We start from the raw sequence: 22661 nt of genomic DNA on the forward strand, positions 1-22661 counted from the left end.
ACATGGTGGCTCACAACCATCCGTAATGAGATCTGACGCCCTCTTCTGATGTGTCTGAAGACAGCTACTGTGGACTTACACATGATAAAGAAATAAACCTTTTAAAAAAAAAAGTGCTTGCTTCGGCAGCACATATACTAAAATTGGAATGATACAGAGATTAGCATGGCCCCTGCGCAAGGAGGACACGCAAATTCGTGAAGCGTTCCATATTTAAAAAAAAAAAAAGTACATCAGGTCTTTTTTATTTACCAGATTTAAGTATAATCCCCGTGGGATAAGTTTGTTTCTATTATGACAAGCTGAAGTATTTCTATTGAGTTTTAAAGTGGAAGCAGAGATTCAGAAAAAAAGTCTTATTCATCAGTGCCTACTAGATCTTGTGGTTTTTAAGTCCTTGAGATTAAGCCTAAGGACTCACACATATTAAGGATTACTCTATTGTTACTTTCCTAGCTCTAGATCTTGACTTCTGAGTCTAAGTAGAACAGAAAGATTATATTATATAGGCTAGAGAAATGACTCAGTGGTTAAGAGCACTGACTGCTCTTCTAGAGGTCAATTCCTACCAACTACATGGTGGCTCACAAGCATTTGTAATGGAATCCTATGCCCTCTTCTGGTGTGTCTGAAGACACCTACATTGTACTCATATACAATAAACAAACAAACAGACAAACAAATGTATCTGAATTGAAACTCTGAAAACCAAAACCCAGATCCTAAATGCCAGGTTCCTCACTATCCACTCCTCTCTACCATGAAGAACTTCAATTCCAGTGATGTTATTACCTTCCAACTGCTGAGCCCCTTGGCTTTTATCTAAGACTTTCTGGGAGTCTTTTTGGGTGACATTCTCCTCTTCCTCTACGTCCTCTTCTTCAGCTGACTCCTGCCCAGGCAAAGGTGTACCTGCTTCCTCAGAAGGTTCTCTGTCTCCTGGAGGCAGTTTGGCAGCTGGGAACACATAAAACTTAGTCCACAAGAGCCAATGACAGTACTGAATGCTGGTACTTTATTTACAGGCAAGCAAATTACCCTTCTCTCTTTTTAGCAGGAAAGTATCTTGGATGCTAAGTAAGTATATGTATTCATATTCAAGATAGGGATATGAAAAGCAAGAGTAAAAAACCTCAGACTCCTAGTCTAAAAACCTCAGACTCCTTGAATGTCAGAACTTTGAAGTTACTCGGAAAACGGGAGGGGTTAAAAGGCAGAAAAGAGTAGACTATTCTTCCTTGGGTCAGGTCTCCAGAGCTAAAGGCTGGAGTGGTTCACAGCAGAGACACACACACTTTGACTGCTCATTGGTCTACTGCGGAGTCTAATTTGGACTTCAGGCTTACACCCTGCCCCTGAACGGTCTTCTCTTTCTAGATATTAGAATAAAAAAGGGGCCCAGCAAGTCAAGTTCTCATAGTCTGTCATCTAGTCTATTTTCTGTTTCTTGCTCCTACACTCAGCTCATGCTGGCTTTGTTGTTTTTAAGACTAAAAGGAGAAATTGATAAAGTATTATACTTCCTGAGATTTAAAATAACCCTATTCCTTTCTATCCACTCTCATATCATTTATTTATTTGAGACATAATTACATATAATCTATACTGGCTTGGATCTTGATATATGGCTAAAGATGACCTTGAATTTCTAACCCTATGAAGCTCTAGGATTACAGGCATGCACCATTTCATCCAGCTCTAGTCTCTCTCATTCTAACGGCAACCTACAAACATTCTACTAGTAGCAACAGTCACTGACAGGCACTTACACCCTCAGGGTCTGAAATGAATCAACAGGGGTTATTCCTAAAATAATTTCAAATTATATGTTGCATAAGCCCACTCTTTGTCATAAACACTGGATTTCTTTTGTCCCATGTATTCTATTGGTTAAGTTTTCTAGAACCTTTCCTCTATCACCCCAGTAATTCCATTCTCTTAAGTCACTGACTACATTCTGTCATATTCATGGAATAGTCATATTGAAAACACATGTTTCTTATAAGAGATCAACTATGACTACGTTCTAGGCATGTACCCTGGTAACCTACCTGGCAGCAGCTCCTGAGATTGAAGGCCCTGAACAGCAGAAAGTTCTCCCCGTGTATTAGCTCCATGGCTCCGCTGATGCTGCCGGAAGAGTTTGACGTTGGAGCCCATGAAGCTGCAATGGCTGCAGTGGAAAGGGTAATGGGCCTGCCGATGCAGCTCCATTCCCTGCTGACTCCCAAAAAGCAGGGAGCAGCCCCGGAATGAACAGGGCACAGGAACTGCCTTGTGGGTCTGTCTCAAGTGATGCTGCAGACCCTTGCGATCTTCAGCAGAGAACACACAGCCAGACTCTGGGCAGGAGAACATGTTGGGAGCGACCCGGTGAATCTTGAAGTGGCTCTTCAAGGCCTGGGGTTGGACAAACTCTTGTCTACATACAGGACATGGCAGGGGGCTATCTGGCAGGCTGGGGTCCTGCAGAGGGCCATGGAGGGTAAGGTTGCTGGGGGGCAGCTCTACAGAGCATGGGGGACTAGAGAGGTCCTGCACAGCCTGAATATGGGTCTCAGTGCACTGGTGCAGGGAGAGCAGAGTAGGCTCTGCAAAGCTCTGTTCACAGCGCTCACAGAAGTATACCTCCACCACCTTTACCAGGACACCTGCAGGCAGAGGACCGACAGAGAAAGGCACAGAATCAGATGGAACAAGACTTGAAGGAGTTAGTCACTAGTAGAAATGTAGGTGAATCTTTTCATGGTCATGGAGTACAGATAAACTTCAAGTCTGGCTCTGTACTGGGCTATAATAAGCCTATAGGTCAGGGATAACCTGTCTGATATCTGGCATTCGTCTTTGAAGTTCTCATGTCTGGTAAAATACTTGGCAAAAGATGTGTGCTTAGTAAGTGTGTTAATGAATCAACAAACAATTAAATTCAGAAAGCATTAAGAAAGCATATTTGGAGGCAAAGTCTATAAAATGCCTACCATGTAAGCATGAAGACTTGAGTTTGGATCCCTAGCACTAAGGGTGCAATGACAGGCAGATTCCAGAGCTTATTGGCTGGCCAGCCTAACTAAACCGGTACGCTCCAGGTATAGTAAGAGCCCCTCTCTTAAAAAAAAAAAAAAAAAAAAAAAAAAAAAGGAGAGGGGCTGCTGAGAAGACATTTGCCACCAAACCGGGTGACCTGTGTTCAATCGTCAGAATCCACATGGGAGAAACAGAGAACTGAAGCCCACAATCTATTCATTCACATACGTGCACACATGCACACGCACACGCACACACACACACACACACACACACACACACCCCAGAGATAAATAAGATATAAAGGAAATAAAAATGTAGAGAGCAACTGAGGAAGATCCCTAATATTATCTCTGTCATCTACAGAAGAGCATATATGTGCACACATACAATTATGTACACACACCACACATACACAAAGGCAAATAAAAATTAGAAATAAAATAAAAGTGAGAAACTTTCAGGAGAATGACAGACTAGGAAAAATATCTAATATAGATTATGAAAGGCATATTTTGCTCAAAATTTAGAAAGTTTCAAGAGAACAATGACAGACTAGGAAAAATATTCAATACAAATAATGTGTTGGGCTGAAGAAATGTCTCAGTGTGAAGAGTACTGGCTGTTCTTCCACAAGACTGGCTCAATTCCCTTCATCCACAGGGTAGCCCACAAGTGTCTGAACTCCAGTTTTAGGGGATCTGTTATGTTCTTCTGGCCTCCAGAGGCACCAGGAACACACTGACATACACATAGACAAAATAGCCACATATATCAAAAAGCTAAGGAATATGTGTTGCTTTCAAAGTCTATAAAGAAAAATTCAGACAAAAATTCATAAAAATTTTTTTCAGAAGAGCTAGATAAAATAATTGTTATTTTTTAAAGAAATTAATAGATCTTGATGAAGGCAAGATTTAGTCTTCCAGCTACTCTGAGAAGGGCAACTTGGAGCTCCACAAAGTGAAGACCACGATTGTTAGTGGCAGAACCACGACTCAAGTGCAGGGCAGCTTGGCTTAGATTTTATTCAGCTGGCTGCTCTCTCTATTCTTCTTTTCTTTTCTTTTCTTTTTCCCCAGGGGGCAAGGGGTGATGGCAGCAGTGAGACAAAGTCTGGTTGTTTTGAAAAGTATTATGTAGATCAGAATGGTCTTGAACTCACAGAGATTTGCCTGTCTCTGCTTCTTAAGTACTGGGATTAAACAACATCTGACTGTTGTTTTCAAACTTTCCTCCCCAAACTTGCTCTAGGACAAAGTTGTTGGGTTTTTTGTTTGTTTGAGACAGAGCCTTTTTAAAAAATTCCATTTACCTCTTTATTCAGGCATTTGTATATATGTGTGCTATGGTATATGTATCAAGGGCAAGAGACAACTTCTTGGGAGTTGAGTTTTTCCTGCTTTTGTTTTTGAGGCAAGGTTGTTTCTGTCCCTGTGGTGTGTATCTGAGCTTCCCAGCCTCTGGATGATTCTCCTGTCTCTACCTCCCGTCTCTCAAAGGAGTGTTGGGTTATAGATCCAAGCCATCTCATATATATATATATATATATATATATATATGGGCTTTCTACATGGGTCTAAGGATGAGATTCAGTTGTCAGGGTTGCATGGCAAGCACTTTTTTCTGGTAACCATTGTGTGAAACCACGAGACAGGGTTTTGACATGTCCCCACGCTGGCTTATGTAGCTTAGGCTAGTCTCAAACTCTAGATCCTCAAACTCTAGTGCCTCAGTTTCCTGAGTACTAGGATTAAAGGAATGTTGGGAGTACTGATGTGTACCAGCACACCTGTAGTGGGGTGGCCTAATGCTGCTTGTATTCTAATGCTAATTTTGGCTGCCCAAGGTTTGTTGCCCCAGAGATACCCCCAAGTTATGTCTGATTGGTAAAGATGTCAATAGCCAATAATTGGGCAGAAGAGACATAGGTGAGGTTTAGGTTTTCGAGGGCCTGGGGTCAGAGAGGGACCATAAGGAGGAAGAAGGAGGAAGAAAGTGCAGGACAGGAGGAAGGAGAGACCACCATGGGTTAGGAGTCAAGAGAACACAGCCCTGAGGGCTGCCCAATTAGAGTTAAGAGCAACCAAGATGAAGCATAATGAGTGCTAACTCAGAGTTAGTGAGAGAAAAATAGACTCTATTAGCACAGAGGGCAGTGCCTGCCCAGCTACTGTGCTGTTTAAGGCTGAGTACAAATATAAAGGCTGTATATATGTGTCTTTCCTCTGATAACTTAAACAGTTACAGACGGGTAAAAACCTCTGGCGGGGATCAAATAATTTCTACAACACACACTCACCTATCAAAGTTATTTTTGTGTGACTACATATTAAATCTACTTTACTTATCTTTTTAACCTGTTTGTAGTACTTCAGAGCACTGATAAATGTAAATGAAATTTTGCCCTGTGTTTCTAACAACAACATCATCAATAACATCTCATCTCTATATGCATGGGGGTGTTCCTGTAAGAGATGTTCCTAGAGTGGAATTACTACAACAGAATGTTCATATTGTAAAATTTGCTATAAATCTAAACTGACCTTCAAAAGCTTCATTTAGGTTGTAGATGCAGCTCAGTGGTAGTGTAACAACATTAGCTACTATATACAGTAACCTGGATTCTTCACCCCAGACACAGGTAGATCTCTGTTCTAGGCCAATCTAGTCTATATAGCAAATTTCCTTCCAAACCAGCCAGAGCTAGGGAGATCATATAAAAACCAGCCAACCAAACCTCAGAGTTGCAAGTATTATATATCCTTATATAGCCTCTCTTCAACTCTAGGCATTTTTTAATATGTATACTTTTTTTAAAAGTTAATTTATTTTTATTTTATGAGCACTGCTTAGTGTTTGGCCTGTATTTATGTCTGTGTAAAGCTGTCAGACCCCTTGGAACTGGAGTTACAGCCACGTGGATGCTGGAAATTAAACCCAGATCCTCTGTAAGAACAGCCAATGGTCTTAAACCACTGTGCCATCTCTCCAGCCCTAACTCTAGGAATTTTTAAAAAATACCTAGTTTTTGCCAAAATTCAGAAGCAAAAATAGTTTTTATTTTGTAACTATATGAAATGAAGCACTCTTCCATAAGGTCATTGTTTGTCTTTCATTTTTATGAACTGCATATAGTCAATCATTCATACTTAGTCATTCATTCTCTCTCTTCTCAGACATTTTGCTGTGTAGCCCTGGCTGGCACAGAATTCACTATGTAGACCTCTGGCTCAGAACATGCAGAAATCCTCCTCAGTCCTGGAATTAGAGGTGTGCACCACCATATCTAGCTTAAAGAAACAAAACAAAGCAAAACTAAAACTAAGACCAAAGAACAATGAACTCTTAAAATTTAAAAATACTGGGTTTTTAATTTTTTTTACTTTAAAAAAGCATTCATTTCTATAAAATGTGTACACACATGCATGCACACATGTGGAGGTCAGAGGCAATTTTGCAGGAGTCGGTTTTCTCTTTTCACCACGTAGACTCTAGGGACTAAACCCAGGTCAACCCGCTTCGTGGCAAATGTCCGGCATCTTGCCAGACCCCTTAACTTATTTTAAAATGTTTCTCTCTTCAGCCGGGCAGTGGTGGTTCACACCTTTAATCCCAGCACTTGGGAGGCAGAGGCAGGCCGATTTCTGAGTTCGAGGCCAGTGGTGAGGTCTATAGAGTGAGTTCCAGGACAGCCAGGGCTACACAGAGAAACCCTGTCTTGAAAAAAACAAAAACAAACAAACAAAAAGAATTGTTAAAATGTTTCTCCTCTTTTTTTTTTTTTTTTGAGAGAGAGGCCCCAGTATGTAGCACTGGCTGGTCTTGAACTCATAAAGATTAGCCCACCTGGGCTGGAGAGATGGCTCAGTGGTTAAGAGCACCGACTGCTCTTCCAAAAGTTCTGAGTTCAAATCTCAGCGACTACATGATAATGAGATCTGACGCCCCCTCCTGGTGTGTCTGAAGACAGCTATAGTATACTTACATATAATTAACAAATAAATCTTAAAAAAAAAAAAAAAAAAGATTAGCCACCCTCTGTCTCCTAAGTACTGAGATTAAAAGTGCAAACCAACATACAACCATCATTTATGCTCTCTTTACCTCCAGAAATAAGTTTAGAACTTTTACATGGTCTAATTACCTAATTTTCCCCAGCATTCTTTGCTATTATCCTACACAGTCAGAAGACAAAGTTTAAAATTGTGACTGAAAGACAGCAGTTAAAACACAGAGTATGGTAAAAATGAAAGTTTTAGATGTACTGAGAATAAAGAGAAACTTCCTCCTGGAATAAATAATATGCCCTCCTCTCTTAACAGCATGCCCTGGGTATATGCTATCCACAGGAAACTAGAGCAAGGAAACAGTACTTTCTTCAGGAAAGCCCTGCCCAAGTCAGGATGGTTGAAGAGGCTAGGCCTCTGGCCTAATCCTTGGCTGGCTTAGGGTCAGTATAGAAGAAAGCCTCCCCAAGGACCATAAGAGCAAGGACAAGCCAAGCTGGCAAGGGTGGCAAAAAGGCTTCTTGTTCTGGATTACTGCCCAGCAGACACAAAGCTCTTTTGGGATAACTTTGCCAAAAGTTTGTTACAAGGCTGTATATACCTTGCCAGCCTTCCATCAACATGCACCAACTGCAAACCAAATTATAACATCTCAGGGTATAAAAATAGCATGCTACCTTGTGTTCTCATCACATTCAAGAGAAGGACCAAAAATAGCACAGACAAAAAAACTCAAGGCTGTGTCCCACTGGCCTGGTAGCAACTATGTTTGTACCTGAGGTCTCTTCAGGAGCTCCTGGGGACAGAGTTCCAGCTACGGCTTCCACAATGATCTCCATGTTCCCTGGACCCTCTTCAGTAGCTGTGGCCTCTACCAGCAGGCAGCCTGGGTCAGCAGGCAAAGGTGCAGGCGTCCCAGAAGCACAGGTGTTTGGGACAGGGCCCAAAATTCCATGGTTTGAGAGAGGTGGGGGAATCAACAATAGTTCAGAGCACAGTCCATCCATCTCCCCAGTGCTGTTAGCCAGCTGAGATGCCAACACAGGGTCTGTCATTATCACTGACTTGTGTGCTGTGGCCTCTTAAATGCTGACAAAACAGGAAAAAAAAAAAAATATATATATATATATATATATATACACACACATTACACATACACACACACACAGTTAGAACTCTTAATTTCTCTTAAGTTAGCCGACACATTTAAGCATTTCCTTCTATAGCAACATGCCACATTTTATTATTCTAAATGTTTTCAAAACAACATTCAACACCAAAATATGTTTAAAGTCAGTATTAGTAGAGAACCAACAAGCTGAGGGTGACATTAAAGACTACAGGTTCTGTTTCTTGCTAAGTGACCCTGGCAACAAAACTGAGTGGGGTCAAAGGCTCTCTCTCTCATTACCTGATGATCTCATTATTCCTCAGTATAGACATAATACTATTCTTCACTTATGGTCCTCATCGACCTACCTCCCCAGACATCCCTTCCACTCTGCCCTCCTAACCAGATGATTTGCCATTCTCTGACTCACTACTCACTTTTTTGCTTACAGACCCTCTACTTTCTTGCCCCTCCCATTCAACCCATCAAATCTCTTGTCTAGCTAATCAGATACTCCTTAAGAAAATAAACAAACATCATTTCTGCTATGACTGCATCCTAACGTTCTTAATTTTCTATCTTCTGGGGCCTGACAGCCTTTGTATGTAGTTCTGTCAGAAACCACACTGCACTGTTGTTTCCCTATCAATCTCCCTTCCTAGATGTATAGCTCAGGTCTCCAGAAAACGGTAGTGGATCTCCTGAAGCTGGGATGCTTGTCAGACAACTGACTTGGGAGACTGAAAACTGAACTTAGGCTCTCAGAAAGAGCAGCATTTATGCCGGGCAGTGCGCCATTTATGGTGCACACCTTTAATCCCAGCACTTGGGAGGCAGAGGCAAGTGGATTTCTGAGTTCAAGGTCAGCCTGGTCTACAGAGTGAGTTCCAGGACAGCCAGGGTTACACAGAGAAACCCTGTCTCGAAAAACCAAAAGAGAGCAGCATTTACTCTTAACCACTGAGCCATGTCTCTAGTCTAACGCTTTTTTTTTTTTTTTTAAATGTGTTGCTAGGCTTCAAACCCGGGGCTTTGTGCATGCTAGGCAAGCACTGTAGAAGTGAGCTATTATATATCCTTAGCACCAGATGTGGAGCTTTAAGTAGTTTATTGGCATTTTTCACTTCAATGAACACTAAGCATCAACAAGCTAGGTAAGCTAGACAAAATGAAAATTCTAGTGGACCAGCTGAGTTGCAGTAAACTCATGTATTTTATTTTATTTTTTGTTTGTTTGTTTTTCAAGACAGGGTTTCTCTGTTATAGCTCTGGCTGTCCTGGAGCTCACTCTGGCCTCGAACTCAGAAATCTGCCTGCCTCTGCCTCCCAAGTGCTGGGATTAAAGGTGGGCGCCACCACCGCCCGGCAAATCCATATATTTTAAACCAAGGTGTCAAGCTAGTGGTTCCTCAAAAACAAGGTAAATTTCCAATTTACTAACTTACTAAAGCTTCCAGTGGAAACTCAACTGAGAAACAAATGAATTAAACTGCATGCCCTGTTAAACACGACTGAAATAAATGAGACAATCTTTTAAATTCCCAGGACTCAGGAGGCAGAGGCAGGCAGGTCTCTGTAAGTTTGAAGCCAGTCTGGTATACATAGTGAGTTCCAGGACAGAGCTAAACAGTGAGGCCCTGTTTCAAACAAAACTGGGTCACTGAGTAAGAGCCTGGTGAGAGTGTCTCCCTCCACTTAAAAACAGCAAGAGGGCTGGAGAGATGGTTCAGTGTGATTAAGAGCACCGACTGCTCTTCCAGAGGTCCTGGGTTCAATTCCCAGCAACCACTTGGAGGCTTATAACCATTTGTTAACGGGATCTGATGCTCTTTTCTCGTGTATCTGAAGCAAGCAACCGTGTACTCACATACATACAGCAAGAACAGACAAGAATTCAAGAAGGTGGCAGAGAAGCGCACTTCTGTGGTCAGCGAGGCTTTCTGGAAATCACAGCCTCCACGGACTACTGATTATTGTTGCTCTAGCCAGTCTTCCAGCCCATCACATGGCCCCAGGAAGAAGCCGTGGAGGAGGTAGGAGTGAGCCAGAAAGAAGTAACACGCTTTCTTTGCGGACCGAAGAACCAAGGGACACACGGAAGCCTGGGAAACAAGGCAACCCTGTTGGGCACCTCAGTTCCCACGCGCCCCTGGGTTTTTTGACTCATCGTGTGGCCTTGAGCGGATGCACTTGCCTCGCTTCTCTGGGCCTCAGCTTTCCTATCTGTAAAGTGGAGGCGGCGACAGCTTCTAACACTGTGGGGTGACAGCCAGGTCAGGAGAGACAGCGGAGAAGAAAGGTGTTTTGGAACCTGCAAGGCTCGGGATGCTGCATCGTCACGATTACGGTCCTGAGGAGAGGCAGCGGATACCCGGGCGGGGCCCGGAACTGTGACGCGACCGGTGCCCAGAGTGCAGCCGAGACGCGCCCCAGCCCCTCTCACCGGCGCGCTCCCCTCCGCACCTCCTCCCACGGCTTCCCACCTCCCAGGTCCACTCAAGCTGGGGCTAGAGAAACTTTTACCTCCAGCTCGCAGCGCCCGCACTTCCCCTGGTTCCCGCCGACAGCCGCTCTCTCGCCTTCTACCCTAGGGCTGGCAGGAGCTGCATCCGACTGGGACTGGAGTGGCTCCTCGGGGGTCTTTGACGCGGCCGCCCCCGGCCCAGGCGCCTCTGGGAACCTGACGCGTAGTGGTCACTCTGTCTCTCTCCGAGGCCCGAGCTACTCTATGGTCTCCCCTCTACGTCCTTGAGTGTACCCCAGCTCTGAAGCTCAAAGCGGAACCATCGAGAATTGCAAGGAAGAGTGGCAAGGACTTCGAGGTGGGTGTGGCAGGAAGTAGATGCTGCCCTCCGGGGCGGGCCTAACGGCGCCACCTCCGAGTAGGTCTGGCGAAACCAGCGAGTCTGAGGGCCAGAGAGTCATGGAGATAAGGGGGCGGAGTGACAGGTCGCTCCCGACCACGTTCCTGGAAGCGCGAGCTCGGTTGTATAGGGTGTCCGGGAGTCAGCTGCTGTGTGTCAGGGTCCGGAGCCGGGGGCCAGGAGATTTTCCTCAGTGGCTCTCCATGCAAAGGTACTTTGGAATTATGGATCTCAGCTCCGTGCCTTAGCGGAGGTCACGACTGCCAATTCACCTCACCGGTGGCCCGGCTTGCCAAGCGGAGGACGTAGCGGCGGTGGAAGAGTTGTAGAAGAGGTGTGCTGGAAATAATTTGCCTTCCCCCCCACCCCCCGCCCCACGGGCTTTGTCTTAGTTAGGCTTAGTCACATCTTATTGGGTTAAATTTGAAAAAGGCTCCGTGGAAAAAGTAGCCTATAAGCTCTCAATTTAAAAAGAATGTCTGGAATAAAGAAGGGGTCATTCGGTACCAACAGAACTGAGTGAGTCAGACGTAGGTAGTGATTTGCCAGTAAAGGTAGGCATTCTAATGTGGACATCTCTGCGTATCCGGCTGTGGTGCTTGAACCCAATGGGAGCAAATCACCGAGGGTGTTGGAGTACCCGTGACAGAATTGTATCGATCTGGGTTTGGTGGGTTTGGATGATGCAGGCACTGAATGCCCATTCAAATATCACCTCAAGAACCAAAATAACTTGCATGGAATAGTTTAGGTGAGAAGTAATAAAAGTCTGTGGAGGACATTAGGAATGGGGTATGAGGGAGAGAATATTTGGAAGCCATTTCTGGTGATAAGGCCTGTGGGCATGGACAGAGCCATGGCAAAAATCACCTTTGCTGATTCTGTTCAGTGGAGAAACTCTCTAAAATGGTCTTCTGGCAAAAGGGTTTATCTAAAGAGCAAAATGAACTTAAGAGCCTGGGGTGTTTGCTCTGGCATTCCAACACCGTTCCTACTCCACAAGAGGACACAGAAACAGTCCTGCTGACCTGGCCATCTTGCTTCTGTGGGAGGGAGCAGATCAAGTTTGATTGGTCTAGTTTCTAAACTCGTCTTATGCTTTCTTCCAGTTCTGCTGCTCTCCATTCCTAGGTTTTGACAGTTGCCTTAGAGCCTGTAAGCATCTGTGTTTTTTCCTTTCAAGATGCCATTTACAGACTTTGTTCTGGCCCTCAAGGACAATCCCTACTTTGGGGCTGGATTTGGGCTGGTAGGTGTGGGTACAGCTCTGGCTATGGCCCGGAAAGGAGCCCAATTGGGTCTAGTGGCATTCCGGCGACATTACATGATCACACTGGAAGTCCCTGCTAGAGACAGAAGCTATGCCTGGTTGCTTAGCTGGCTTACCCGACACAGCACCCGCACTCAGCACCTCAGTGTCGAGACCTCATACCTTCAGCATGAAAGTGGCCGGATCTCCACCAAGTTTGAATTTATCCCCAGCCCTGGAAACCATTTCATTTGGTAAGACTGGAAGCTAGGAAGGGCTCTGAGGAGAGGGCAGATCAATGGAGGGAATTGGGTCACTTTGACAATCTTATTCAGGTATCAGGGAAAATGGATCCGGGTAGAACGAAACCGAGACATGCAGATGGTAGACTTGCAAACGGGGACTCCTTGGGAATCTGTCACCTTCACGGCCCTGGGCACTGACCGAAAGGTTTTCTTCAATATCCTGGAGGAAGGTATGAGATGGGTCAAGCAGGCTATCAGGAATGGGGAGGTTGGGCATCTGCTCCTTGGAGAGGAGGAAGAAGGATCCAAGTCCTTGGGAGAAGGGTACCGGGTCAGAGCTCTACCTGACTGAAGCATCAGCTGTGATCAGGAGACTTACTGTCTTACTTCCTTGCTCCCAGCTCGAGCACTGGCCCTGCAGCAGGAGGAAGGGAAGACCGTGATGTACACAGCTGTGGGTTCTGAATGGCGTACCTTCGGTTATCCACGCCGACGTCGGCCACTGGATTCTGTAGTCCTTCACCAGGGTCTGGCTGACCGAATTGTCAAAGATATCCGGGAATTTATTGATAACCCCAAGTGGTACATTGACAGAGGTAAGCAGCAACTGGAATCTAGGCAAGTCTGTAGCCAGGTGAAGATACAGAAAAGTCTAGCTCAGGCGAAAGGGAAAGAGAACTTGTCTATGAGGATATCTTTTTCTGATTCTAGGACCACTAACAGGGAATGGAGCTGAGGGTAAATGTGGACACCTGGGCCAGAGTGCATGATTCACTTTAGGTCTTGTTTATCCTGGTTATATCCCTAGGTATTCCCTACAGACGTGGCTACCTTCTTTATGGGCCCCCTGGTTGTGGAAAGAGCAGTTTTATGTGAGTAGTCAAATTCTCTTGACTCTGAGAAACAGCCTTTGCAGAAAAACTGGGCTGAAAGCGTTAGAAGAGAAATGAATCTGGGAACCAAGAATCAGGGTAAACATGAGATCAATAGATGCACATCAAATATGTGGTATAGGAAACACAGGCCTTCACAGCCTACCTCCTAGGTCTCCCAAAGTCTTAAGGTTGCCTAGGACCTCCTTTCCTTGTCACTGTCCACAGAACAGCCCTGGCTGGAGAACTGGAACACAGCATCTGCCTGCTTAGCCTCACAGACTCTAGCCTCTCAGATGACCGGCTCAACCATCTACTGAGTGTGGCACCACAGCAGAGCTTGGTGCTCCTGGAAGATGTGGATGCTGCTTTTCTCAGTAGAGACTTGGCTGTGGAGAGTAAGTGAGGATGCTGGGGGTGGGGAGTCTTTTGTTTTTAGTTTGGTGTGCATGTGTGTGCAGGCACCCCAAAGGGTACGTAGAGGTCAGAGAATGTTTTGAAGCCGGTTCTCACCTTACACCCTTTGTCTTTCTTGTCGCCATACTCCTTCAGCATGCCTTCACATTTAGATATGTGCCACGGGAAGCCATTGCATCCAGCTTTTTACTTGGATTCTGAGATCAAACTTGGGTCTTTGGGCTTGTGTAGCTGCTTGTTTTAACCACAGAGCTATTTCCCTGACCCAAGGAAGTACTTATTTAAGACACTGAGGGTCAGAAGTAAACGAGGAACATTTTTGGAGGCCTAAGTCAGCAACAAGAGGCACTAATAAAGAGGGAGTTGAAGGAGGGATTTGGGGCACGATTTTAACTGAGACATGACCTCTCACATTCCTGTCATTCCCTAGACCCTATAAAGTACCAAGGACTAGGTCGCCTCACCTTCAGTGGACTGCTTAATGCTTTGGATGGTGTAGCCTCCACCGAGGCACGCATCGTGTTCATGACCACCAACTACATTGACAGGTAAGGAGACAGGAAGGCAAAGCTCCACGCATACACCTTGGGAGAGTTGGGGGTTGAGGAGACTGTCTCAGGAGCTAGCAGGACTGCAGGTGTGACTCTGCTTTTCTTCTTAGGCTGGATCCCGCCCTGATACGTCCTGGGCGAGTAGATCTGAAGGAATATGTGGGCTACTGCTCACACTGGCAGCTGACCCAGATGTTCCAGAGGTTCTATCCAGGGCAAGCACCTTCTTCGGCTGAGAACTTTGCTGAACATGTCCTTAAAGTTACATCCCAGATTAGTCCTGCCCAGGTGCAAGGCTACTTCATGCTGTATAAAAATGACCCCATGGGGGCTATTCACAATGTTGAATCTCTGAGGTGACCCACCAGGTCAATGATCTGCTCTCAAAAACTCCATAAGCACCTTTCACACTAATCTGGTTTGTGACTTTGCTCCCTCTGTTGCTGTGTTTCTACTTGAGAATAAAAGAGGAGTTTCCATAGCAGATGCCTACAAGATCTACTTCTACAAATGCCCCATGGGGCCATGGCCTGAGTGAGGGAAAGGGGAATTAGTATTAATGGGAAAAATATATGCAATATGAAAGGCCACCCAAGGAACATTGTTGCCTAGTGTTGTGGCACCCACTCTCCCTCCCCTCTCATTTGTTTGTTTGTTTTGTTTTTTGAGACAGGGTTCTCTGTATAGCCCTGGCTGTCCTGGAACTTGCTCTATAAACCATGCTGAAGATCTGTCTGCCTCTGCCTCCTGAGTGCTGGGATTAGAGGCATGCATGTGGTACATACTTAATTCTAAAACTTGAGAAAGTAAGGTAGTAAGAGTGTTAAAATCTTAAGATTGGGGCCAGAGAGATGGCTCAGCAGTTAAGAGCACTGACTGCTCTTACAGAGGTCGAGTTCAATTCCCAGCAACCACATGGTGGCTCACAATCTGTAATGGGATCCAATGCCCTCTCTTGTGATGTGTCTGAAGACAGACGGTGTACTCATATACATAAAATAAATAACTCTTAAAAAAAAAATCCTAAGACCAACCTGAACACCACAGCAAGGCTTTTTTCCCCTTAAAACTACAAAAGGGATTGGGATGCAGCTCAGTTGGTAGAGTGCTTGCCTAGCATGCACAAACTGGCCACGATGGTAATGGCCTGGAATCCTAACACCCGGGAGGTAGAGACAGAAAGGCCTGGAATTCTTCAGCTACGTAAAACTTTGAGGCTAGTCTGGGGTACATGGTACCTTATCTCGAAACAACCAACCAACCAACAGCTGAACAATGCATGCATGCAGATATGGGTTTGGGCAGAATTATATGCACGGATGTCAACTTTCTCAGAACTGACCACACTGGCAGGGAAGAAAGACCTTTTTTACTCTACTGCTTTTGGTGAACAGACTTAAAAGAAAGGTGGGAGCCCCTTACCATAAAGAGTCATACCACATAAGCTAGATGCTGTTAAGCAAAGGTCAAATCTCTTTATTGCCTCCCTCCCACCCCAATTCCCTGTCCCCCAACAGTACTGCTAGGAACCTTCCTCAGGTTCCAAGCCCAGGGGCTCCCTGCGAGTACCAGACCGATATGCTCCCTGGCCCCGAGGTAGGTGGGGATAGGAAGAACCCGGTGTACGGTTTTTGGAGCGTTCCCAGCGAGCACAGTCCCGAGTCCTGCGAGCTGAGGGACCCTGCCAGCTACCAGGCCCCTTCTCCTGAGGATGACCTGTGAGCCCTTTGTTACGGGGTTCTGCCTTTAAGTCCACAGTCTCCTTGAGAGGCTTCTCAGGAGGTGGCAGTTCATGGATTTCACTGGTACCTTTTGGAGCGCAGCACTCCCCTCCTTTTGGGTGCCTCCGGTCATACTGTCGCCAGGAGCCACGACCAGGTCGTGGAGGATCTAGCATGGATTTCTGGGTCTCACTCGGCCTCTGTTGATTTGGCCCAGCTCCTGAAGTCTTCTCATATACATACTGGGTAGCCATGGGTAGAGGACTTGGCAGAGTTGATTGGGCAGCTAGGGAAGTAGATTGTTCTGCAGAAATGGCATTAGGTGGTTGGGGTCCTCTGGAGACATCTACAGCTGACTCCGGTTCAAGGGCAGCAGGAGGCTGGAGAGAAAAGAGGCCGAGGTGATGTATCAAGGAGGACCCCTCTCCACTATCAGCAACCATTGTCAACCTACAACCTTGACAGCAGAAGGAAGCACACCCTGAGGCCAAAAGGGGACCCCTTCCCTTTCCTCACCTGCTGAAGACTAATGAAGTATCGGTTCCGTTCAGCCTCAAGGTCGATGATGCCACCCTTTTCTTGCTGCCTCTGATACAGCCGTTTGAGCTCTTCCTGTTGGCGCAAGCTCTCTGCACTGGGCTGGTACAGCTCCTTGGAGGAAAGGAAGCACAATGGCAGGACAAAGAGAAACAAGACAGATGACTTGAACCCTAATTCGTCTAGCATTGTCCTAGGGAACTGCACAAAGTTCCTGGGGTTTTGTTTGCTTTGTTTTAGACGAGAGTTTCATATAGCCCAGAATGGTCTCAAACTCACCATACGGCCAAGCATGACTTCAAACTGCTTATCCTTCCCGGGTGCCATGATTATGTGAGTATACCACTGTACCAAGTTTTTTAATGCAGTGCTGGGGATCAAACCTAGGGCTTTTATGTGTGCTAGGCAAGTGCACCACCAAATGAGCCACATTTCCAATACTGAGTTTTTGGTTTTGTGCTTCAGAGTTGGGCTTCTGAAACCTTGGGCTCCTGGAGGGAGGGCCAGGGGTGGGGGGTGGCTGTGGGCTTTGCAGAGTAGTCTTAAGCAAGTCAAACCCAATGCCAGAGAATTCAGCAGAGACAAGATGCCATTTCTCTGTCCTTAGAGAATGCCTGGCTTAGAGGAGAAGGACATCCCTTACCATGGGTTGCTGGGGTTCAGGGGCTGCTTTCAGCGAGGCAAGGTCATACACGAGGGGCTCCCTGCACACAGGACACTGCACACCGACTGCCTTCTAAAACAAGAGAAGAAATCACATCCTGCCCCCCGTCAGCCAGCTCAGTCTTTGGAGGGCTGCTCAGCAATGAGGTAGAACAGGAGGAAAGGGCTGCCTACGGAGAGATGTGGGAATGCGGGAAAGCTGCATGCAGTATGTCAGTCTACACAAGGATGGGAGTAAGAACTAATCTCAAAGGTATCTAGAACTAAAAAGATGAAAGGCCACCAGTGTGGAGGAATGGAGATGGAGATGAACGTCTACGGGTAACAGGTGAGACAGTGGGTTTGGCGAGGTCTACCTGCTTGGTGACAACATGCTGTCGCTCCTGTTCCTGTTCCTGTGTATTCAGCTCTTGTTCCATGTGCTGGATGTACCTGGCAAGGCAATGGCAGTGAAAGTAGTGGTAACACGGTGTTTTGGTAAAGGCCTCCTTTTCCTGTAGGAAGACAGATGCACGGTCCTGCATTAGTGTCCACTCACTAGCCCTTCCCTGTCTGCCCTATCTCATCCCAGATCCCAGCTGAGAAACCCACCTGGAAACCATAGAGGCAGATGACACACTGACCATGGGGAATGTTGTTATCTGTGAGAATCTCCTTCCCTTTCTGAAAGGAGAGAAGATGGTGCTGACACACGGAGGCAGGAGACTGCGAACACATCCCAGATACTTCCTTCAGGACTAGCTGGCTGGATGGGATGGATGTCACCAAGCCTAATTTGTTACCTACTGTTTATATATTCCTATCCTGATAATGTTTTACTTGCAAGGATCCCTCTTCATGCCTCCTCATTTAGCCTTCCTGGTTGCAAAATCTAAGTCAATTACTTCTCTCGCTAAGTCACATTTAATATACTTAAGAAATAAAAATAATATACCTTGGAGAGAAAAAAATACCCAAAATCATCATCACTGACACATGGCATGGTAGCTTCAGCTCCCAACATCCAGGAAGCTGAGGTAGGACGATTGTTTTGAGTTTGAGGCCAGCTTGGGCTACACAGTAAGACTGTCTCAAAAGTACAAAACAAGCTGGGCTGTGGTGGTACATGCCTTTAATCCTAGCACTTGGGAGGCAGAGGCAGGCGGATTTCTGAGTTCAAGGCTAGCCTGGTCTACAGAGTGAGTTCCAGGACAGCCAGGGCTACACAGAGAAACCCTGTCTGGAAAAACAAAAACAAAGTACAAAATAATCAAAACTAAATAAACACACCTCATTTTCATTTTTGAGATGGTTTTGTTTGTTTTTGTTTGAACCAGGAGTCATGCTTTGTTGCCTTGGCTCAAGAGATCCTTTTTCAGATTTCCCTGTGCTAGACTTATTATTAGCACACACCACTGAGCTTTAGACCTCAGAGGCCTTTCTTAACATTCTTCAAGTAAAATTCCCCCATGAGGCAACACATTTGTTCAAATAGATTACCCAAATGGACAGCAATCAAAGGCATCAAGTTGCTCCAGTGAAACGTGCATTTGCACAGCTAATACTATGGAGTTTCAGAGCTGCACTGGGGTCTGACCAGGACGGATACAGTGCTCTACATGCCGGCTCACTAACTCTCCACCACCCATCTTCACAGTACTCTGAACATTTTCCCTAATGAACCTCAAGTAGGAAACAAGGGTGACTTTGTGTCTTTTTAACCTCAAACAAGAAAAGTTACCTATGTATTCCGTTACTCCGCCTTTGTGTCATGTGAGTTGTTTACTTAACTAGAAAGAATATACAATTTTCTTTCTCTTTTCTAAAGACAGAGTCTGATGAAGCCCAAGCCATCCTTGAACTTGCTATGTAGCTAAAGGTGCTTTGAACTTATGGATTCTCTTGCTTCCACCTCCCAAGTGCTAGGATCACAAGTATGCACCAATATGCCTTGGCTTGTAATGGGACAGGACGTCACAAGTTCAAAGCCTGCTTGACCACTTTGTGACTCATTCTCAGAATTAAAAAGTTTTTTTTTTTTTTATTTTTTTTTTTAATTTTTATTTTTTTTGGTTTTTTCGAGACAGGGTTTCTCTGTGTAGCCTTGGCTGTCCTGGAACTCACTCTGTAGACCAGGCTGGCCTCAAACTCAGAAATCCTCCTGCCTCTGCCTCCCAAGTGCTGGGAGTCACTTTAGGTGTGCGCCACCACTGCCTGGCCAGAATTAAAAAGTTTTAAAAAATGTTACAGATATAGCACTTGTCTAATATTTGTAAAGCCTTAGGTTTGAATATCAGTACAGAAAAAAAAGCGTACTGAAATTAAAGTAGAGAAAATGCAGGGCATGGGAACACACATCTTTAATCCCAGCAGTTGGAAGGCAGAGGCAGATGGCTCTCTCTTTCAGGCCAGCCCCAGCTACAGAGTAAAACCCTGTCTTGGTTAACTAGAATCATCTGAGAAGAACCAAAACTGAGAAAATAACCTCCATAAAAGGGCCTGTAGGCAAGCCACTGACTATGGCAAATGCCTAGCAAAATGTAAGGCATTTTCTTAATTAATGACTGAGGGAGAAGGCCTCAGCCCATTGTGAGTGGGCCATCCCTTGGGTTGGTGGTCCTGGGAGCTGTACGAAAGTAAGTTGAGCAAGTCAGGAGGAACAAGCCAGTAAGTAGCACCCCTTCATGGCTTCCTGCTTCGAGGCAGTGCTCTGACTTCCTTCAGTCACAGACTCTTCCTGGACGTGTAAGACGCTTTCTTCCCTAAGTTACTTTTGATCATGGTGTTTTTAATCACAGCAATAGAAACCCTAACTAAGACCAAAAATAAATAAACAAAAAGAGAGAGAAAGAAAAGAAAGAACTAACTAAATAAATAAAAATAAAACAAATGAACAACAAAATCCCACAACCAAGTCAAACAGGAGTACTTTTTCATCAAGATGTTTAGAACTGACAACCCCAGGGGGGCCACTCAACTACATTTTTTTTTTTTTGAAACAGGGGAGTTATCTTTCTAGACTAATTGAAGCCTTATGCAAACAAAGCCTAAATGTACTGGCTACAGATATAATATTGCCTGAAAGGAAGGACATCTTCCCAGGCCATTGTACTTTACCTCAATGAGTTCATAGAGCATGGCAGTGCCTAGTCCTTCCTTGGCCACATGACCCAGGGCCTGTGAGATCCTGGAAAAAACCGAGAGACAAGCAATATTAAAGCAACCCTCTTCCTTCTGCAGGCAGAGCTGAATCTTGAATTGCCCCTGCTTCAACTAGCCTTACTTACTTGTGGATCTGCTCATCTGAAAGTCCTCGTGGGTTACGGATGGAGATCTGTGGCACCTCGTGGGGATACTGATGCAGAGAAGCCAAACAGTCATTAAAGTGATGCACTCTAGGAATGCTCTCCCCTCCCCTCCCTTTACTACCGTGTAGAAGAAGCCTCACCTGTACTGGAATCCGAAGAACCAGAGTAAAGCAGACAAACTGTGAATCTTGGACCTCTGCGGTGGCAGGGTGCAGAGTGATGAAGATCTCCCAGGGTGATCTGCAGGTGGATGAAGTGAAGACGCAGGATGTGACTAGGCAGGGGCTTGAGAGCTAGGGAGGAGGTGGGGGTGAGATGGTAAAGCAGGTGGAGGAATGCACATTGGACATGTTTCTCTGTGAGGGGTGGGAGGGAGGATTAAAGGAATAGTAGATAAACTTCACCTCTGTGAGGGGAGGCTCATAGTATCCTAAGTCCAGATTCTGTGCCGAACTCTCTCACGACTGAGACCCCTGCCCGCCCCTAGCTGAATACGTACCTGCCATTCCCTTTCATCACCTGTAGCTCATCCAGATAGATAGACTCTAATACTTCAACTTCAGAGGGAAGGACCCTGGAGAGTAAGGGGGAGACTGAGTCACCATTGCAGCTCTCCTTGCTGAAGCTGCCAAGGCTGATGAAGACTGACTTAAAAAAAAAAAATCTCCCTGAATATATTCTCTGGCCAAATTATTCTTTAACATGGGGAAATATTTCTTCAAGTTGTCAACTGTCCAGGTAGAAAGCATGGGAATTAAATTTTTAGAGTTCACACTGCCAACTTAAGAAAACTAACTAAACCTTAACCCAGGAGGAATGGTACCAAATCAGAGCCAGGTCCTGGCTCCCTGCTTAAATTTCTACACTTTAAGCTATCCTTTAGTGGATTTTCCTCTGACCTACATATAGGACATTCATTCGTTATTAACAAGGTTATCAATACGACTCCTGCCTACCTATACTGCTGTTTAGCACAGATCCCTGTGTTCTGGGTACTGCCAACAACCTTGCCAGCACCAGTCAGTCTAAACATCCTCAAAGGACCTATCAGGTTGAACAGGTCTAGGTAATATAAAAGCTATATTGCATTAGAAGAGTCATAGGCTTTATAGCTAAGAGTAGAGCAGAAACTACTTACCAAGCTATGTGGTCAAGTTACTTATTTTTAGAAGCCTAAGTGACACTGTCTACCACCTAGTGATAACAGAGCATACTCACTAGGGCTGCTTTGAGAGAGATAAATGATTTGTTTATATAAAGTGCGCAAATGTCTGAAACAGTATCTAGTGTAAGTGATCTTTTTCTCCCCTTTAAAAGGAAACAGAGAAGGGCAGCCTGAGGACTCTTGAGTGTACACATAACCCTGGATGTCAAGTTAATCCTGACCATCATGTCTAAGACAGGGTTCATGGTCCTGATATAAATCAGAGGGTTCACATTTAAACATAGAAAAAGCAGTTGTCATGAAGAAGAGGGACTGTCCACAGCCCTACCCCGGTGATATGAAACCTGTATCCGCTTTCTTAGACAGTTCCTCTCCATCGAGAGGGCGCACACCCCAGTATCACTTTTATCAGTGATGGCTATTATCAGCACTCTTCTTAAGCCTTAGGCAGAAACCTTAAAATATAAAGCTTATTATTTTACAAGTAGTAGTAGTAGTAGTAGTAGTAATAAAGGCATTCTGGCTGCTAGAGACCACTGCAGCCACTGCTACTCTGTCATGGCTCCCATGTCCCTTCATAATCTTAGAAGTCCCTCCCAACTAGTGAAAAGCACTTGTCTGGCCAGGCTCCCTGAACCAACGTAACACCGAGGTGCAGCCTCAGTTAAGAATTCCTTCAGTACTCTGCTTACCTTAGGTAAGCCTTGGATGCAAGATACAGACTGGGAGTAAATAAGGTCATGGGTTACAGGTGGGGGTGGGGTGGGGTGGGGGTCCGCAATAGGTTGTCCTAATTACTAACAGTATAAGGCCTTAGTTCAGACAGATGTCCTTTGGGCTATCGAGTCTCTTGAGGTCTTATACTTCAGCAACTAATGAAAAGCAGGCTTATGCATATTACGAATCTATGGTGATTCATCTTCCCAACTACTCTATGAGGTAATG

At 45.2% G+C, this 22661-nt stretch overlaps 3 protein-coding genes and 1 non-coding gene across 13 annotated transcripts in view; 2 read left to right on the forward strand and 2 right to left on the reverse strand.

Annotated features, from left to right (window-relative positions):
- Znf142 (zinc finger protein 142) overlaps positions 1-10805 on the reverse strand; it is a 21656-nt gene extending 10851 nt beyond the window's left edge. The window contains exons 1-5 of one of the 4 annotated variants that reach the window (XM_031367940.1): positions 10669-10805; positions 10340-10495; positions 7810-8123; positions 2052-2651; positions 793-957 (exon numbers count right to left, since the gene is read on the reverse strand). In XM_031367940.1, the coding sequence (XP_031223800.1) occupies positions 793-957; positions 2052-2651; positions 7810-8089 (1045 nt within the window). In that variant the 5' untranslated portion in view covers positions 8090-8123; positions 10340-10495; positions 10669-10805. Of the gene's footprint in view, positions 1-792; positions 958-2051; positions 2652-7809; positions 8124-10012; positions 10269-10339; positions 10496-10668 lie in introns of those variants that run through there. The other 3 variants (XM_031367942.1, XM_031367941.1, XM_031367943.1) reach the window with 3 other exon arrangements.
- LOC116089531 lies at positions 114-217 on the forward strand. Its single transcript, XR_004118336.1, has one exon. It is a non-coding gene; the product is annotated as a U6 spliceosomal RNA (small nuclear RNA).
- A 39-nt stretch (positions 10806-10844) lies between the features above and the next one.
- On the forward strand, positions 10845-14824 carry LOC116088578 (mitochondrial chaperone BCS1). Of its 3 annotated transcripts, none has more exons than XM_031367972.1 (8): positions 10845-10967; positions 12119-12512; positions 12594-12733; positions 12905-13099; positions 13312-13375; positions 13604-13773; positions 14223-14340; positions 14454-14824. In XM_031367972.1, the coding sequence occupies exons 2-8, from the start codon at positions 12193-12195 to the stop codon at positions 14701-14703; spliced, it is 1257 nt and encodes a 418-aa protein (XP_031223832.1). In that variant the 5' UTR covers positions 10845-10967; positions 12119-12192; the 3' UTR covers positions 14704-14824. The 3 variants fall into 3 exon arrangements, with proteins under 3 accessions (XP_031223832.1, XP_031223831.1, XP_031223833.1); XM_031367971.1 differs by lacking the exon at positions 10845-10967 and adding an exon at positions 10990-11343; XM_031367973.1 differs by lacking the exon at positions 10845-10967 and adding an exon at positions 10990-11220.
- Positions 14825-15793: 969 nt separating this feature from the next.
- The window catches only part of Rnf25 (ring finger protein 25), a 7587-nt gene continuing 719 nt past the window's right edge, over positions 15794-22661 (reverse strand). The window contains exons 1-10 of one of the 5 annotated variants that reach the window (XM_031367970.1): positions 22519-22655; positions 21051-21125; positions 20692-20791; positions 20531-20598; positions 20361-20430; positions 17856-17927; positions 17621-17758; positions 17245-17337; positions 16581-16715; positions 15794-16444 (exon numbers count right to left, since the gene is read on the reverse strand). In XM_031367970.1, coding sequence (XP_031223830.1) covers positions 15866-16444; positions 16581-16715; positions 17245-17337; positions 17621-17758; positions 17856-17927; positions 20361-20430; positions 20531-20598; positions 20692-20791; positions 21051-21067 — 1272 coding nt within the window. In that variant the 5' untranslated portion in view covers positions 21068-21125; positions 22519-22655 and the 3' untranslated portion in view covers positions 15794-15865. Of the gene's footprint in view, positions 16445-16580; positions 16716-17244; positions 17338-17620; positions 17759-17855; positions 17928-20360; positions 20431-20530; positions 20599-20691; positions 20792-21050; positions 21126-22408; positions 22656-22661 lie in introns of those variants that run through there. The other 4 variants (XM_031367967.1, XM_031367966.1, XM_031367969.1 and 1 more) reach the window with 4 other exon arrangements.

Source organism: Mastomys coucha, unplaced genomic scaffold (assembly GCF_008632895.1).
Source record: "Mastomys coucha isolate ucsf_1 unplaced genomic scaffold, UCSF_Mcou_1 pScaffold14, whole genome shotgun sequence".
NCBI classification, from domain to species: domain Eukaryota; kingdom Metazoa; phylum Chordata; class Mammalia; order Rodentia; family Muridae; genus Mastomys; species Mastomys coucha.

Bases quoted from the DNA above. Each gene is read 5' to 3' on its own strand.
- LOC116088578 (XM_031367972.1), top strand. From the start codon at position 12,193: ATGCCATTTACAGACTTTGTTCTGGCCCTCAAGGACAATCCCTACTTT. The intron at 13,774-14,222 runs GTAAGTGAGGAT...GTCATTCCCTAG, and splicing joins TAGAGACTTGGCTGTGGAGA to ACCCTATAAAGTACCAAGGA. The intron at 14,341-14,453 runs GTAAGGAGACAG...TTTTCTTCTTAG, and splicing joins ACCACCAACTACATTGACAG to GCTGGATCCCGCCCTGATAC.